Here is a 14,138-nt window from a genome sequence, read left to right as displayed (position 1 = left end):
TGTTATATTAAGGAGGTTATAGGTGACTTAATGACTAAATATAATAAACTGGAGGTATAATGAGGAATTTAGCTTGTAGAAAAGTCTCACAGTGGGAGAATCAGACAAATTGGATCATGTTAAATTTGTCCTAATTTCATTCTATATATACTAATTCTAAGGAGTTTTTCCAGTGTGTTTTGCTTCACAGAGGTTACAGGAGGACATGTGTTCACACATTTCAGTTTCCATGTGCTGTTGATGGGCACTATTGCCCCACAATGCAATGCACAAAGAAGCAAAACATTCAAACTAATATTGGATGGTGGCGATACAGCTCCAGGAAGACACCAGAAAAGGAAAAAGGTATGTGTGCTAGAGCTGTGACTTAGTTATTTTCAGCATTGATTCATCTCTTCAATATTATCTATCTATTATCTATGATTTTTTTTTTAGACTATACAAAATAGACAAAAAAAAAAGAAAGAAGTAAAACACGTTCCTTTGCAAATTCCCAGAGTCTAAGGTTGTTTGTCTGAACAGTTCACTAAGCAACAAGCAACATTAAACATATACATTTGAAAAAGAAATGTAAAAGACAATGTTTGACCTCATGCAAAAACTTTGAAAAGAGTGAAGTACATTGTAAACTTTGGATATGGTGACCATTGCCATCTGGTGGTGTTGAGGCATCATTGTCTGCTCCACACCAAAGCTCCCTCTGCTGTGGAAAAATAGGGTCTATACACTGTACTAGTCAGCTGCTTCACTAAGTCACTATAACCACATCAGTCTGGCAGGATCATGATTATACACATAAAGACTTACAAAACATGTTGTATAACCTTTTTTGATCATTAAATTACAGCATATCCAGTTTTTTATGTGTAAGTTCAGGCTGATTTATCCTCTTAATTTGAGTAGTGCAATTAATTTAGATTAAAAAACATCTACAGAATAGGTTTCCCTTAAATTGTAGGCTACCCACCTCACTCTTCACAAGCCCTTTATCCAAAAAGGTACTTTCAGCTCCCAGGCGTAAACTGAGAACGTGGCACTGTGATGGAGAGACAAGCTCACAAAAGGTGAGAGAAACAGCCTAACAGGTGCAGCAAATCCAAAACCACACAGCAAAAGGCTTATTCCGGTAATCCCATTTGAGAGAATTCAGGCAGACTGCTACAATTATTAATCCACTCTGAGATGTCTGACCTCGCTAAAAAAAAAACCAGACTGCTTGTATTGTCACAAAGAGGTTAGAGAAAAAACAGAGGTTACTGGAATATTCAGCCTAGTTTCCTGCTAAAACTAGGGCAATATTTACTTTACAGTGAGTCAGCTATGTGGCCAGGTAATGCCTGCAATGTGCATCCATCCAAACCAAAAAAACTATTCAGAGGTCTACAGAGTGAATGAGTTAGAACATTGTCTCACAAGATCAACAGTCAGACATATAAGATTTTAATAAGTCAGAAAGATTGTGCCTCAAATGCTTCCATATGCAGAAGTGTTCAGAATAACAGGAACACCATCCTGTGTTCCAATCTTAGGACACCGCAGACTTGCTGCTTACTGATCTTAAGTGATTGCAAAAGGCTGAGATTTACTTTTGAACTGTCAGTTGATGTTTTCAAGACAATTTTTCCAAGCCGACATGGATGAGAAGTCTTTAAAATGCTCTGAGAAAATATAAAAATACATATTTCTTGCAGTGATGTTTGAGATTTCATTATATTCTGGCCTCTTGTACATTGTGCTGTTTTGTTTTGTTTTCCACTTGTATGGATTTGATATTTGTTGTGTTATTTGTTACAGCATTCTTTAAAAAAATGATATCTATTATTAAAAAAAAGTATTCAAAGCTGGGCAGCCTGTTATGACACTCATCAGCCGTCTGTACTTGCCACAGTACAGCGTGGACACCTTACGCGCGATTGGGTCTCCACCTCCTTCCAGGTGCGTAGCTGTGACACACCTGGAAGAGGTACTGGCACCAGTAAAACCGGACCACTGGCTCCGCTTTATGCCCTGTCAACTCCAAGTAATCCGCTTTTCCAGATATGTCGGTGCTCTGTCGCGATTGTAGTTTAACATGGTCTGATTTACATTACGCGCAATGAATGTCACATGGGGTTTGCTGACGGTTTTGAGTCTGGTGTGCCACACGGAGTCGAGGTGCTCACCGACCTCTTATTATAAGAACTGCTGGATCCGACGCTTTCCTGGGATTTTCATCGATATCGAGGAGTCTCAGAGGAGAGGAGCGCAGCTTCTGAAGTATTACCAGGAGGACACGGCGCTGAAATGCAGCCGCACCTGTTGCCTTACGCGAAACTGTAAGTAATGTACGCGCACACACACAGGCCTATATTATATACTGATCGTGTACACGTGTATCCCACTCTGATTGATCGCCTTTCCTTCTCTCAGTTTCCTGTAATCTGGCCATATTTCACTATGACACCACTCAAGAAAACTGCTTCCACCTGCACTGTCCAACACTGGAGAGCTGCATTCTTAGCCACAGAAGCAACGTTGTTCTGTACAATATCACAAAGGGTAAGTTAAGTAAAAAAAAGGGGTAAGTGCTGAAAATTCCTTTCAGTACTCAGTTATCTCTCCCTGTGTGCGTAAAGTCTACAGCCAGAAATACACTTTTAATACAAGAAACATACTAATGCTGCAGTGTGGTGTGACTCATCAGATATGGAGTATTTGAGTACTAGTTTGAGGTATTTTTGCTGGAGTATTTCCAGTTTCTGACACTTTATACTTATGTTATGTTGTACATTTTATTTTAAATCTATGTATTTGACAGCAACAGTTACCATTACAAAACATGTGATCATCCTATAAAATATTAACAGCTACCCAACAGAAGTTAAAATTAATCACCATGGTGACCAAATAAACTAATGAAAGGCCACTGGAACACAAAAGCATCAGTAATAATAATCCAATTAATATTTTTTTTACTTCTAATACTTCAAGTGCATATTTCTACTAATAAGTAAGTTTTAAATGCAGGACTTTTACTTGTAATTGAGTATTTTTTATTTGTGGTACTTTTACTTCAATAAAGGATCTTAATATCTCCTTCAGTGACTAAAATGAATGTTAATGAAATCATTTAATTAGTCCATGATTTTATTCAGTTCAATCATTAAAATGTGAGACATTCATGTATGTTAAATCATGACCCAGCAGTTTTGTTTTTTTTTTTGGTTCATAGGCGTGGATCCTGACCTGTTGGTGTTTGGAAAATACTTCACCTCCAATGTCCGCGTGTTACCCCATCACTATCGAGGCAACGCCTCAGATCCGCTGCCCTCAGACAAACGCCAGTTCATTCATCCGCCTCAGCCCGCTGTACTGCCCCTAACTTCAGCACCCACAGTTAAACCCCCCACCACAGCAAGCAGAGCGCTCACCACCACCACCACCACCACCACTGCTTCCCTGACCAGTACGCAGCAGAGCACCAGTCAGCCTTCAACAGTTCCCACAACTACCGTTGCCCTATCTTCCACTCCAGAGACTCCACTAGCTTCAGAGAACCATGCACAAACAATAACCCCGACCACCTTCACCACATTTCTTACACCCAGCCTTACTACGCCTCCTTCATCCACCACGGCAGCCGCCTTTAGAACTTACAATCCCACAAACACTCCTGCCTTATCAACCACAACTGAACAGCCCTCCACATCCAATGCCTACTACCCAACCACCACCTTCTCTCTGCCGGCCACCAGCCCTCCAACTCCAACAACAGCCCTTACGGGCAATTTAGAGAGCAGCAAGCAAAATCTCAATGACACCAAAGTCAACCTAGGGAGGAACCACACTGCAGGCAGTGAGGGCCAAGGTATCAGCGCAGGTGACACCTATGGGGAACTGGGACCTGGGTGGCATGTGGCTGCTCACACCTTGCTGGTTGCAGTGGCCATCTGTGTCACGGTCCTGCTGAGCTGCTGTTGCTCCATCCTGCTGGTCGTGAGCTGGAGGGGTCAGAGGAAGAGGATGGGACGCTACCGAACATCGTGGAGAGGGAAAAGAGGCTCCATGCGTCTGATAAAGTATGTGCTGGTCAGAGAGAACACCTGAAAGTCCGGTGTTTAAAAAGTGAGCTGGAGCTGACATTTGTCTTTTGTTTACAGCAGTGTTTTTGATGAAGGGATCCAGGAGACATTTGACAAATTGGAAAAAAAAATAAAAAATTTACCATTATATTTTTGTAAGATAGCTTTTGCATACTGGATTATTTTAATAATAGAAGGGGACATTGCTCTATATCGCTTTATTTTAAGCAGATTGGGATGAAAATGTTACCGTCGACTGACGCATTGTGGTTCCAATCCTATACAATTAAACTGAACAGGCAGAGGTATTTTATGGCTTAGATGAGATTACCAAATACATAGTTGCCATGATTTTGGTTTTCCTTGTGACGCATTGACTTTGGACAGAAGAGCTGAACTCAGCCAATGCGTTTGACCGCAGCAATTTGCCTCAAGAAAGACGATATGATGTCCATTTGGCTGACCCACATTTTGATGTACTTCAATGAGTTCAAACCAATGTTGATGCCAAACCTCAAGGACTTTGGCCTGTTGTCTACATTGGTCTTAAGTGGGACTTAATGGGCTCTTCCAAGAAAAAAAAAAAAGAGAGAGAGAGTGAGCGAGAGCTACAATTCAAGGGGTTGTTCAGTTCGTCAACAATGTGCAATGATGGGACTACTTTTTGCCTTGTGGCCCTTCAGTGTTTAACCCCCCCATACAGTCCAGCACATCTCTCCAGTGCATTGGGTTTCTTCTGACCTAAAAGTATACGGACCACAGACCAAAACTCCTTAAGAAGGTTGATGTACTTTTTCAACAACCTGCTGCTGAAAGCATCCTTTCACTGGGGTGCCACCCCTTGACCTGATAGTGACGAGAGTGGGATGGGAGCTGAAGCTGTGGGCTAGGAACTAGACTGAAAGGGGGCTTTTATTACATAAAGGCTTTGACCATCATGCACATGACTTTCACACACTTTCCAACTTATAACACTACCTTTTATTTTTGTATTAAAGACAGTATCATACACTTGATCTGACAGTATATGTATTTTGAAAATAAATACATTAGTTGAAACTCTTGAAGTTGTGATATCCTGATGTATACTGGAGCAGTTATCAGTCATTTATTGTTTGTGTTACTGCTACATAGACCCTCTTTGTACATTAAGCTGTATTACAGGTTGAACACTTTCTTGACGGCCTCTTTGTACTGAAGCATGGCGTCCTCGCTCTCTCCTTCGTTCTTCAACCTTGTGACAGAGTCTTTATACTCCTGCACCTCTTTTCGTCCCAGCAGCTGCTCTCGCACGTCCTGCCCTTCTCCTTCCCCGACCACTTTCATGCGTACTAGGACATCTAAGATATTCCTCTGGGACGGGCTGTCCTCCCAGCTGTACTCCTCCATGTCTGCCACGGTCTTCTCAGCCTCCCAGGCTTCGGTTTTCTGAAGAATGACAAAAACAGAACGCGTTTGTTACCTTTTTGAAGGCAGACTGCAAAGAAATAACATCAAACTAATCTACGAACATGTTTTTTCTACTGTGGGGTAGTAAATAAATATATATTTTTAAAAGGATCTGGCTTGGTATCCAGTTTGGAACACAGTATGGAAACTGATGTAAAAGATGGGGGTCCTTGGTCACCCCTCACCCCTTCTTTGATGCTCCTCTCACAGAGATAGTATTTCTCTATATGTAGCGCTCCGTCCGCTGCCTGTCTTAGCTGTCATCACGTTCACTTGAGAACAATACGCCCCATTGTGCAGCAGCTTAAAAAAAACAGGGCAATGACAGAGCCTCGGCTCTGCCGCTCTCCAGGTGTTTGGGGTTAATGACCATCATTACCACCATACATATCTGATCCACATTACATCCCGCCTGGAACCGGTCCAGGCTCCCTTAGTGAGTGAGGAGATACTTGGGAATAGATGAGTAGCTTAGATCCAAACATTTTCTCTGCGACAAATCTGCAGATTTTTTCGTTCCTTGACGCTTTAACCTTTGATTTTTTTTAGAGGACGAGTTTACTCAAAGATCAACTTTATTCAAAGTTATGCGTAAGTGATCAAATTCCAACCTTTTTTCTGATGCTGTTGTACTTTGGTCAACAGACAGAACGTTTAATACCTCGCCAGGAGAAAACGGGAGTTCACGTACCCGTTAAATAACATTTATAATTCCACTTAGGGGAAAGGAGAGGTGTTCGGCATGAAGGCACAGACGCAGATGGAGTGCCTCTAGTGGTAAACTCTCCTCCGTGTCGGAGGCAGTTTCCAAGCAGTCGGGCCGGGATTAGCAGACACTGGAATTAGCAGGGAAGGAACGTCTCCCTGAGTGGGTAGATAAAATCACCGCACCGGCTCTTAACAATTGGCTTCTTTGTGGGCTACCATTACAACCTGAACGCTACGCCACTCTCACAGCTTCCACAAGCCTGCTGGACAAGCACTGTACCTTCCATTGTATGTCCAAAAGGGCAGTGGACAGTGTTCTGCTTCCTGGCTCGGACACCTTTACCAACTTTTTTTTCTCCCCCCCCTCTCTCTCGCTTATTTTTTTTTTAATGCGACTAAGCCATGACGGGAAAAGCAAAAAGGTTGTGCAATAGGAGAGGGGGGGGGGCATTTTCTTTTATGTAGCTGGCACTTTGTGGCAGACTTCTCTGATGTGGTTTGGTTGGCTTAACGTGAATGAGTATCAGGGTCAACACCTGATAGGGGACTCTGTTTTCCCACCATCTGTGGAGAAATGTCAACTGGACAATGCCGCTGTTTGCCATACAGCTGCCCATTCAAGTCTGATACCTTCCTAATGGGCTCAGCCTCTCAGATCGCAGAGCAAGATGGACACGAATTCCCTTGGTAAAAAAGGTACCGTGCCATGTCGGTAGCCATATGTAGACGAGAGAGACATTTTTTCAATCTTTTTGGTAGAATATTTCATCCCTAATATATATACACGCATATATTTGACTATATATTAATGCACACCATTGTGCCAGATCAGTATCATTCCACTGACACATCAGTTAACACCACACCTGTAAAGTACGGGCTTGACCATTCAATGCAAGCTGTAAGACTGTTTGCCACGGAGAAACAGATAAACAAAAGATTAGAGAAGAAATAAAAATGTTAATTCCAAAACTAGAAGCAAAGACTATAAGCTTAAACTACGTGGAACTGGTGTTAAATAGATTGTCGAATATAAATATTTAAAAAGAAATCCAATTACACTGGAACCTTTGGTCAGAAAGGTGATTCAAATGCGTTATTCTGACTTATTTATTTCATAGATATAAACGGTTTAAAGGCTAAAAACTTAAATAAAAGTAGAGTAGTGAATTACGTCATAAGTCAAGTAAGGGTCATGCATTTCATGCTGGCTCTGTGACACAGAGATCAGAGCAGGTGCCATCATCTGATCTCAATTAAAACCTCTTAGAAAAAAAAAAAAAAAAGGTTAAACACACCGAAGTGACGGCGGGTCATCGGTGAAAGTGCCGCTAGAGAGAGAGCGACCAGCCTTTAAGTGAAAGGAGACTTGTTGAAAGACGGCAAAAAAGGTCAGTGAACAAAAAGAGTGAGTAAGAGGAGAGCTGCTCCTGACGGGAACGGACAGAGAAAAGGCAGAGGTGTCTCAGCTGGCTGAAGATGGGAGCTTTGAATGGCTTGGCAGAAACAGTCTGGCGATGCTCAGACAGTGTTTTTCCCTTTCCAGTCACTGTGACTCATGTGCCAGGACAGCAACGAAGAAGAGGGAAAAAAACAAATACTCTGAACTCACCCAAGACTCGTGGTAAAGGACAGTTAGCAGGTACATGGCATAGTCATAATTCTGCTGTCTCAAAGGGCAGCTGGGTAGAGAGAGGGAGAAAAACAACAAAAAAGGGGACGAGAGTTAAGTACATTCCTTTCATTTTCTCACTCTAATATTGGGTGCGCTGAACCGTAAAAGGAGGAGTGTTTACCTGTCGGTCGTGATGGTGAGGATATCAGTGTCTTTGCTGTATCTCTCCCCGACGAGCTTCAGCATTTTCTTGCGTGCGTGCTCGTCCAGATTCAAACTGGACAGCTTTACCTGCGAGAGTGGAGACACAAGAGAAACATAATAGTTCAGATACTCATTTAATTTTTTTTCCACATAAAGCTTTGTGATGTAAACGACAAAAAAAGATTGGGGCAGATGTGATTTCATCATGTACTATATGTCCTGCCTGACTCTCTCACGCTGTAGATAATAAAACCACAACCCAAACTAAGGTCAGTGTTTGTTTTTACATATACAGAGCTTTGACTGTGTTGATTAAAATACTATACTTTTTACAGATTAAACCGCGGCCTTTATGCTGTGGCACACAGCATAACCTCTAAGCCCCCTTGCACAATGGATGGATGGAAAACACAGATTACTCCTTGATTACATTGTTTCTCGTGGCTCCGATTCATATAATTTGTACAATGCAACAAAAAAAACGCATTTATTGGAAATACAAGGTACATGTGAACTGAAAAACACAAATGTGAGGTCACTCTGAGGTAGCTAGACAGATGTGCGCAGAGACGGTAAAGTGGTTAAGTCCGGGGGATCAAACGCTGCCACAGATTTTGTTTCAAAGATTTACCACAGTCTCACCTCGCTACTTTGACCCAGATTGAATAAACAAGAAAATAGCTCTAGGCCAAACAGATGGGTGACAGAGCAAAGAAAAAAAATATGAATAAATAAAAACAAAGGAATGCAGATGCTTCCACACAGGTGCACTTCTTTGTATAGTTAAGCAAATGACATCAAGTCCTGCTCTGTGACGTGTGTAAAACATGCTGAGCAGGTCCGGTTAATTCTTATTTTATATCGAGGTGGCAAGAGGAAAGTTAGATCTATCGGAAAGACTTCAGTAATTCGGGTTGGAAATGTCGACTATCGACTATTACACAGAGAGGATATTACAACAGGGCTGCAGTGCATCAACCCCTCATTACAACGATGAGCGCACATTTGAGAGTTCAGCGATGTAAAAACCACCGGCACTGGTCGAAAGAGATGTGGAAAAAGATACGGTCAGACGAGTCATCCTTCACCGAGTGCATGTGTGGCGTACACCAAGAGAACTGTACAGGCCTGGATGCTTGACCTCTTGCAGTAAGGAGATCCGGTGGCTCTATTATCCTTCCAGGGGGGGTTTACTGTCATGGTTTGTCACCTTAGAGGAAATGCTCACTATAAATCTATACAAAAGTTGTTCTGAGTGCTCACATTTCTATCCCAATAACAGTGATATCGTTCTGCCTAATCCACCGAAGATTAATGTCTAGATAATTCCTACCATGCAGATATAATCTAAAAGGCAAAGTGTCAGTGGAGCAGATGGCTGCTGGTTAATAGTAAAAATGATTACGAACAGTTAAAGGCGGTTTAAACTCCAGAATATCTGTGTTGTGAGTCAAGATATGTTTATGTTTTAGAGTGAAAAGGCCAATAGGATTATAACTTTGAACATGAAAACGCGTCCAAGACAGAACATTTATTACTGTTCACACGTGGAAAAGAAAACTTTTGGCATAGTTCAGCCAGATGAAAGACTTTTAAGCCAACTAGGCTCTGATCTGATCATCTTGTGCAACTGATGAGTGAGTGAACTAGAAAACATTACGTACTTGATGCAAAATCTGATTTTAATTGCCACAACTGACACATTTTTATAATATTTGATAACTTCTTTTTAAGTTCATGGATGGAGCTTTAAGTCAATTTTCTTTTTCATGGACTGTGGTTGTTAAAGGTTGTTACATGTATGATCTGTCGAGGAGGATCACATACTGATGGATTAGTGCTGGGGGGGGGGGGGGGGGGGATTAGGAAATATGTCAAAACGTTCCAACAAATATGTCAATGATGAAGCGTTTTGTTACTTTTTTCTTTTGTAAAAGTAAATATATTAACAAATAAACTAAGAATTTAACACAAGAGCAACAGCAGATCTTCCTCTTCTTGCTTACATGTAAACTAATTCTCCTGGATGACACTCTTTATATAGACCTGATGGCATAATTTCTTAGATTTGAGGTCACGGGATAATGAGTGTCTCTCTCTCTCTCTCTAGATAAGCCACAGGGACATGATGTCAGCTGGTGATTATGCATCTCTGTAAATCTGTAATCTCATTTTACATGTCGGGGCTTCTCCACACTTGACTTCCTGTGTTGATGAATCCCAGTGAAAGCAAAGATCATCAGGTAAAAACTTATAGAAACCGTAAAAGAAAAATTAAACAACTCACTTTGAGATGAACGATACGAGCTGAAGGGTTTCGGACAGACGGGCCTGCAGACACGTAGTCGGTACTTTCTGCTTTGATGGGGAAGTGCTCGTCACATTTGGCATCGGTGTCCAAGGTGGAGGGCCACTCTGTACACATTGCTGACAGCAGAGAGAGACATTTTTACGTACATTCGTGTCGATTTGCTGCTAAACAAAACCACAAAATAAGAAATGCCTTTTCTCTTTATGATTAAACAAAAGAAAAGAAACGTACGTTTCAGTGCTTCGCAGTGTTTCTTGATAGCTGCTGGTGTCAAATGCAGAAAATTAGGAATCTGAAAGAGACAATGGAAGAGAGAGGATTTGAATGTCCGGATGCAAAAATCAAAATGTCCAGTAGTCTTAACATCCACATCAAACAAAGTGGAGGAAAACTAAATCTTCCTTCTTTGAGTGAATCTAATACACACAATTATACTCTATAAAAAGGGTCCATACAGCTTTAAAAGTAAAATTCAGGCACTTTCAAGGGCCCCAAACCAAAGATTTCCATTTCTTGAAACCTGGTAGAGACTGCAGGTGTTGTACCAGGATCAGGGCAGGTTGATAGGGGCAATATAAGCAGGCTTAGCAGCTTCTATGCACATAGTTAATAAAGGCAAAGAGACCTAGGGCTCAACAAAGTAGGCTAAGAGGAGAAAAGGATAGAGTGACACAGATTGAGGACAGGAACAAATCTCTGACTTTTAGTCGTTGGCGAGAGCTTCCTAAAAACAAACAAACACTGAAAGACAGACGCCAAGCTGAGATTCTTGCTGCTATGTCTTGCGTTGTTGCACATGCCTGATGTTTGGCTGTTGGCAAAGTTACATAATGCGGCTTAAAATGAAGCAATGAAGACGATTTTCTATCTTGACATCAAAATAACATTCTCATGGGTCACATAATTAGCTTGTGTATAGACAGAACGTCTAAAATCGCTGTGATTTGTGAATTGGGATAAAAAACAAACATAAGGAAGGGATGCATAGCAGTTTAGCCCCTCATGGCAGACAGAGAGAATGAAATCAATATTGTTAGCCTGTGCGGCAGAGCTCCAGCTGTGAGTACTGGATCTGCGAGTGGCTCGAATCCAGATGGAGCAGCTGGTGTCTGGACACAGCAGCTCGGTAATCCGGGTACAGACACAGAGCCATCAGAGCCATATCGCAAAAAACAAAAAAAAAGTGCTCCATGAGTGCTGAAGAGCACTGACCGGCTGCAATTAACTCAGCTCAGGCATAATGAACGGCGTGCGCCTGTCAAGATACGCAGATAAACGTAGTGTGTAGAAGATCTTAAGCTTTTGAGTCATGTGCTTCATTCAGTGTCTTACGCTGATGAACGAGGTCTCACCTTGATCAGCTCCAAGTTGCCCTTCTTCTCTGGAGGGACGCCTCCCTTCACAGGGTAGCCCATCCTCACAGGTAGGGGGATGGAGTCCTGTCTGAAGGGGGTCGCTGCTGGATAAACTGCAGTCCAGTCCTGATCCACTGGCATTTTCTTTGTCCTGGGCTCCCCAACCTGATCCGAAACACAGGAGACAAAAGGAGACGGGTGAGAAAGTCCATGAACCATGATGACACTCATAATTATTTACATTAATCATCAGTGTCGGTCTATTCAATAAGAAAACTGAGTGAGTAACAGAAAGTTCTTACTGAATACGTCTCATTATAAATCTGTGCATTTGATTATATTCAGCCTTGAAAGCTTCACACTTACATCTCTCTTGGGTTTTCGGACAGAGGATCCTCTACCGCTTCTATCGGGAAGGCCTGAAATTAATAATATCATGTTTAGCCACACACACACACACATGCACATATACTGCTGCAACACATTGTTATCTGCAGATAACAGACACAAATAACACTTCAGGTGCATCTTCTGTAATCATTTCATTTGTGACTACATAAATACTGCATATGATTAGTGTATTTAACAGTACGTATGTACGTCTGTTTCACTTTTCGTGATTCTTAAAGTACCGTAAATACTATATTAGAGCTTCCCTAAATTATTTCAGACTCGATTTGTCAAATTGTCAGTGTACAAACAAATAATACACAAATAAGAGAGGAACAAGTCACTTAACATTGCGTTAATTTTCAAGCAAACATGCAAAGAATTCCCCACATCCAGATTTTTTTTGAGCATTTCTGTCTGTCATGAGAGTCAATTTAACATTTTTTGTTTTGTAAAGGCACCTTGGACTTTGGAAATTAAGCTGAACATTTTCCACCATTTGACAAAACAATAAATCAATTAAACCAGGGGTCTTCAACAGGCGTCCACCAATTATTGTCATAATAATAAAGACCGTTTTCACCAAAATAATGGCGACTGTGAGGGTGCAGATAATTAAGAAACTACAAACAAGTGGACATGTCCAAAGACGCACAGCTCTCAGCATTTAATAAACAATAATAACAAATCGATCAACTTTTTTTTAAATCAATCATAAACACATGTAGGCTAATAACCCAGTATATAAATAGATTAATAAGGTGGAATTTAATGTTGAATAAAAGTAAATATAAAAGTTATTATAGGCAGGGACACATGTTTGGGCGTCCCTGTTCTGTTTGTCTCTCGTCCAAGAGGATCCTTGGGCTGAAAAAGATTGAAGACTCCTGGATTAAACAATAATTAATTAATCAGCAGATTCAGATGTTTCATCTCGTCCTTCGTCTTCTAATATCTTTGTCTAATTCCGCAGGTCCTTCAGACTTTACAACACCTGCACCACCTGATCATGTTGTAGTCTCTTGTTCGATGTTCAATTTTTTTTTCTATTTTATTTCATTTATACCTTGCAGTTATTATTTATTTTACTTTTGTAATATTATTTATATTATGGTCACTTTACATTACAATACTCTTTTTATACATCATGCCACTTTTATCCTCAGTGTCTGTTTTGAAGGTTGATTGTTTTTCCGTTTTTATTGTGTAGGTTATAGATATTTCTGTCTGTTTTTTTTTTTTTTTTTTTTTGCCTCGTCACTTTTCTAATTCTGTAGTGTATGCTACACTTTCCTCTGCTGCTGTAACAAGTACACTTCCCTGTGGTGGGATAAATAAAGTATATTTAATCTAATCTAATGGGTAGTTATGATGGGAAGACTGTGTTAGATGACTGACACAGGAGCCCCGTGAAGGACCCCAGGGATCCCCTACACATTACATTACGTTACGTTACATTACAGTTACAATAGTTACTGTTTCTGTGTGTCCACTTTCTCACCTGTCCAAGGACAGGAGACGCCTCACCTGCTCAGCATGCAGCTGTGACCTGTTTATTCTCTGCACTCACCTTTATTTCCAGCAGAGGTGTTTACAGGCAGCCCGGTCGCGTACGCGGCTCTGCTCGCCGTCTTCTGGAGTCCAAGACCAGGGACATTTATTCGACCTAGAGACAGAAACGTCTTGCATGTGTGTGAAGCCATGTTGCCTTACAGGAAGCAGCGAGGGACAAACTTACTACGCGAGACGTAAATCAGCCGCGCGGGGAGGTGTTCAGCGCCTCCTACAGGTGAACGCAGGTATCTCATGTGGATATTATTAACGAGGCAATATTTTAATTTAAAGCCGTTAATATATATTTATTTTTGTTGCAACAACAGTCTTTAATCGTGTTTACTTACACGAGGGCATTATCTGTTAGCGCGCGCGAGCATTCATCCACGTGAGACCACCAGCTGCTGCTGCTGCTGCCACGTGTTGCGTTCAAATCCCTCCGTAAATTCTAACACAGAGTGAGCAGTATGTAAATAATGGCCCTGTGGCTG

General features: G+C 41.3%; 2 protein-coding genes across 2 annotated transcripts; one reads left to right on the top strand and one right to left on the bottom strand.

Annotated features, from left to right (window-relative positions):
- Positions 1–1,899: 1,899 nt before the first annotated feature.
- On the top strand, positions 1,900–4,895 carry mansc4 (MANSC domain containing 4). The gene is made up of 3 exons (XM_010747107.3): positions 1,900–2,315; positions 2,410–2,538; positions 3,212–4,895. The coding sequence occupies exons 1-3, from the start codon at positions 2,096–2,098 to the stop codon at positions 4,084–4,086; spliced, it is 1,224 nt and encodes a 407-aa protein (XP_010745409.3). The 5' UTR covers positions 1,900–2,095; the 3' UTR covers positions 4,087–4,895.
- Positions 4,896–5,019: 124 nt separating this feature from the next.
- On the bottom strand, positions 5,020–13,922 carry mrps35 (mitochondrial ribosomal protein S35). The gene is made up of 8 exons (XM_019265791.2): positions 13,664–13,922; positions 12,070–12,122; positions 11,701–11,868; positions 10,580–10,640; positions 10,325–10,464; positions 8,015–8,124; positions 7,831–7,900; positions 5,020–5,489 (listed from the first exon to the last, which is right to left on the bottom strand). The coding sequence occupies exons 1-8, from the start codon at positions 13,794–13,796 to the stop codon at positions 5,220–5,222; spliced, it is 1,005 nt and encodes a 334-aa protein (XP_019121336.2). The 5' UTR covers positions 13,797–13,922; the 3' UTR covers positions 5,020–5,219.
- Positions 13,923–14,138: the final 216 nt, after the last annotated feature.

The sequence above is a fragment of the Larimichthys crocea genome, chromosome XXI (genome assembly GCF_000972845.2).
Source record: "Larimichthys crocea isolate SSNF chromosome XXI, L_crocea_2.0, whole genome shotgun sequence".
NCBI lineage: Eukaryota > Metazoa > Chordata > Actinopteri > Sciaenidae > Larimichthys > Larimichthys crocea.
This window is presented reverse-complemented; position numbering and strand designations above follow the sequence as displayed.

Coding starts and splice junctions, on each gene's coding strand:
- mrps35 (XM_019265791.2), bottom strand. CDS start 13,796: ATGGCTTCACACACATGCAAGACGTTTCTGTCTCTAGGTCGAATAAAT. Junction 12,123..13,663: donor CACCTCTGCTGGAAATAAAG/GTGAGTGCAGAG, acceptor TATTAATTTCAG/GCCTTCCCGATAGAAGCGGT. Junction 11,869..12,069: donor TCCGAAAACCCAAGAGAGAT/GTAAGTGTGAAG, acceptor GTTTCGGATCAG/GTTGGGGAGCCCAGGACAAA.
- mansc4 (XM_010747107.3), top strand. CDS start 2,096: ATGAATGTCACATGGGGTTTGCTGACGGTTTTGAGTCTGGTGTGCCAC. Junction 2,316..2,409: donor CTGTTGCCTTACGCGAAACT/GTAAGTAATGTA, acceptor TCCTTCTCTCAG/TTTCCTGTAATCTGGCCATA. Junction 2,539..3,211: donor TCTGTACAATATCACAAAGG/GTAAGTTAAGTA, acceptor TTTGGTTCATAG/GCGTGGATCCTGACCTGTTG.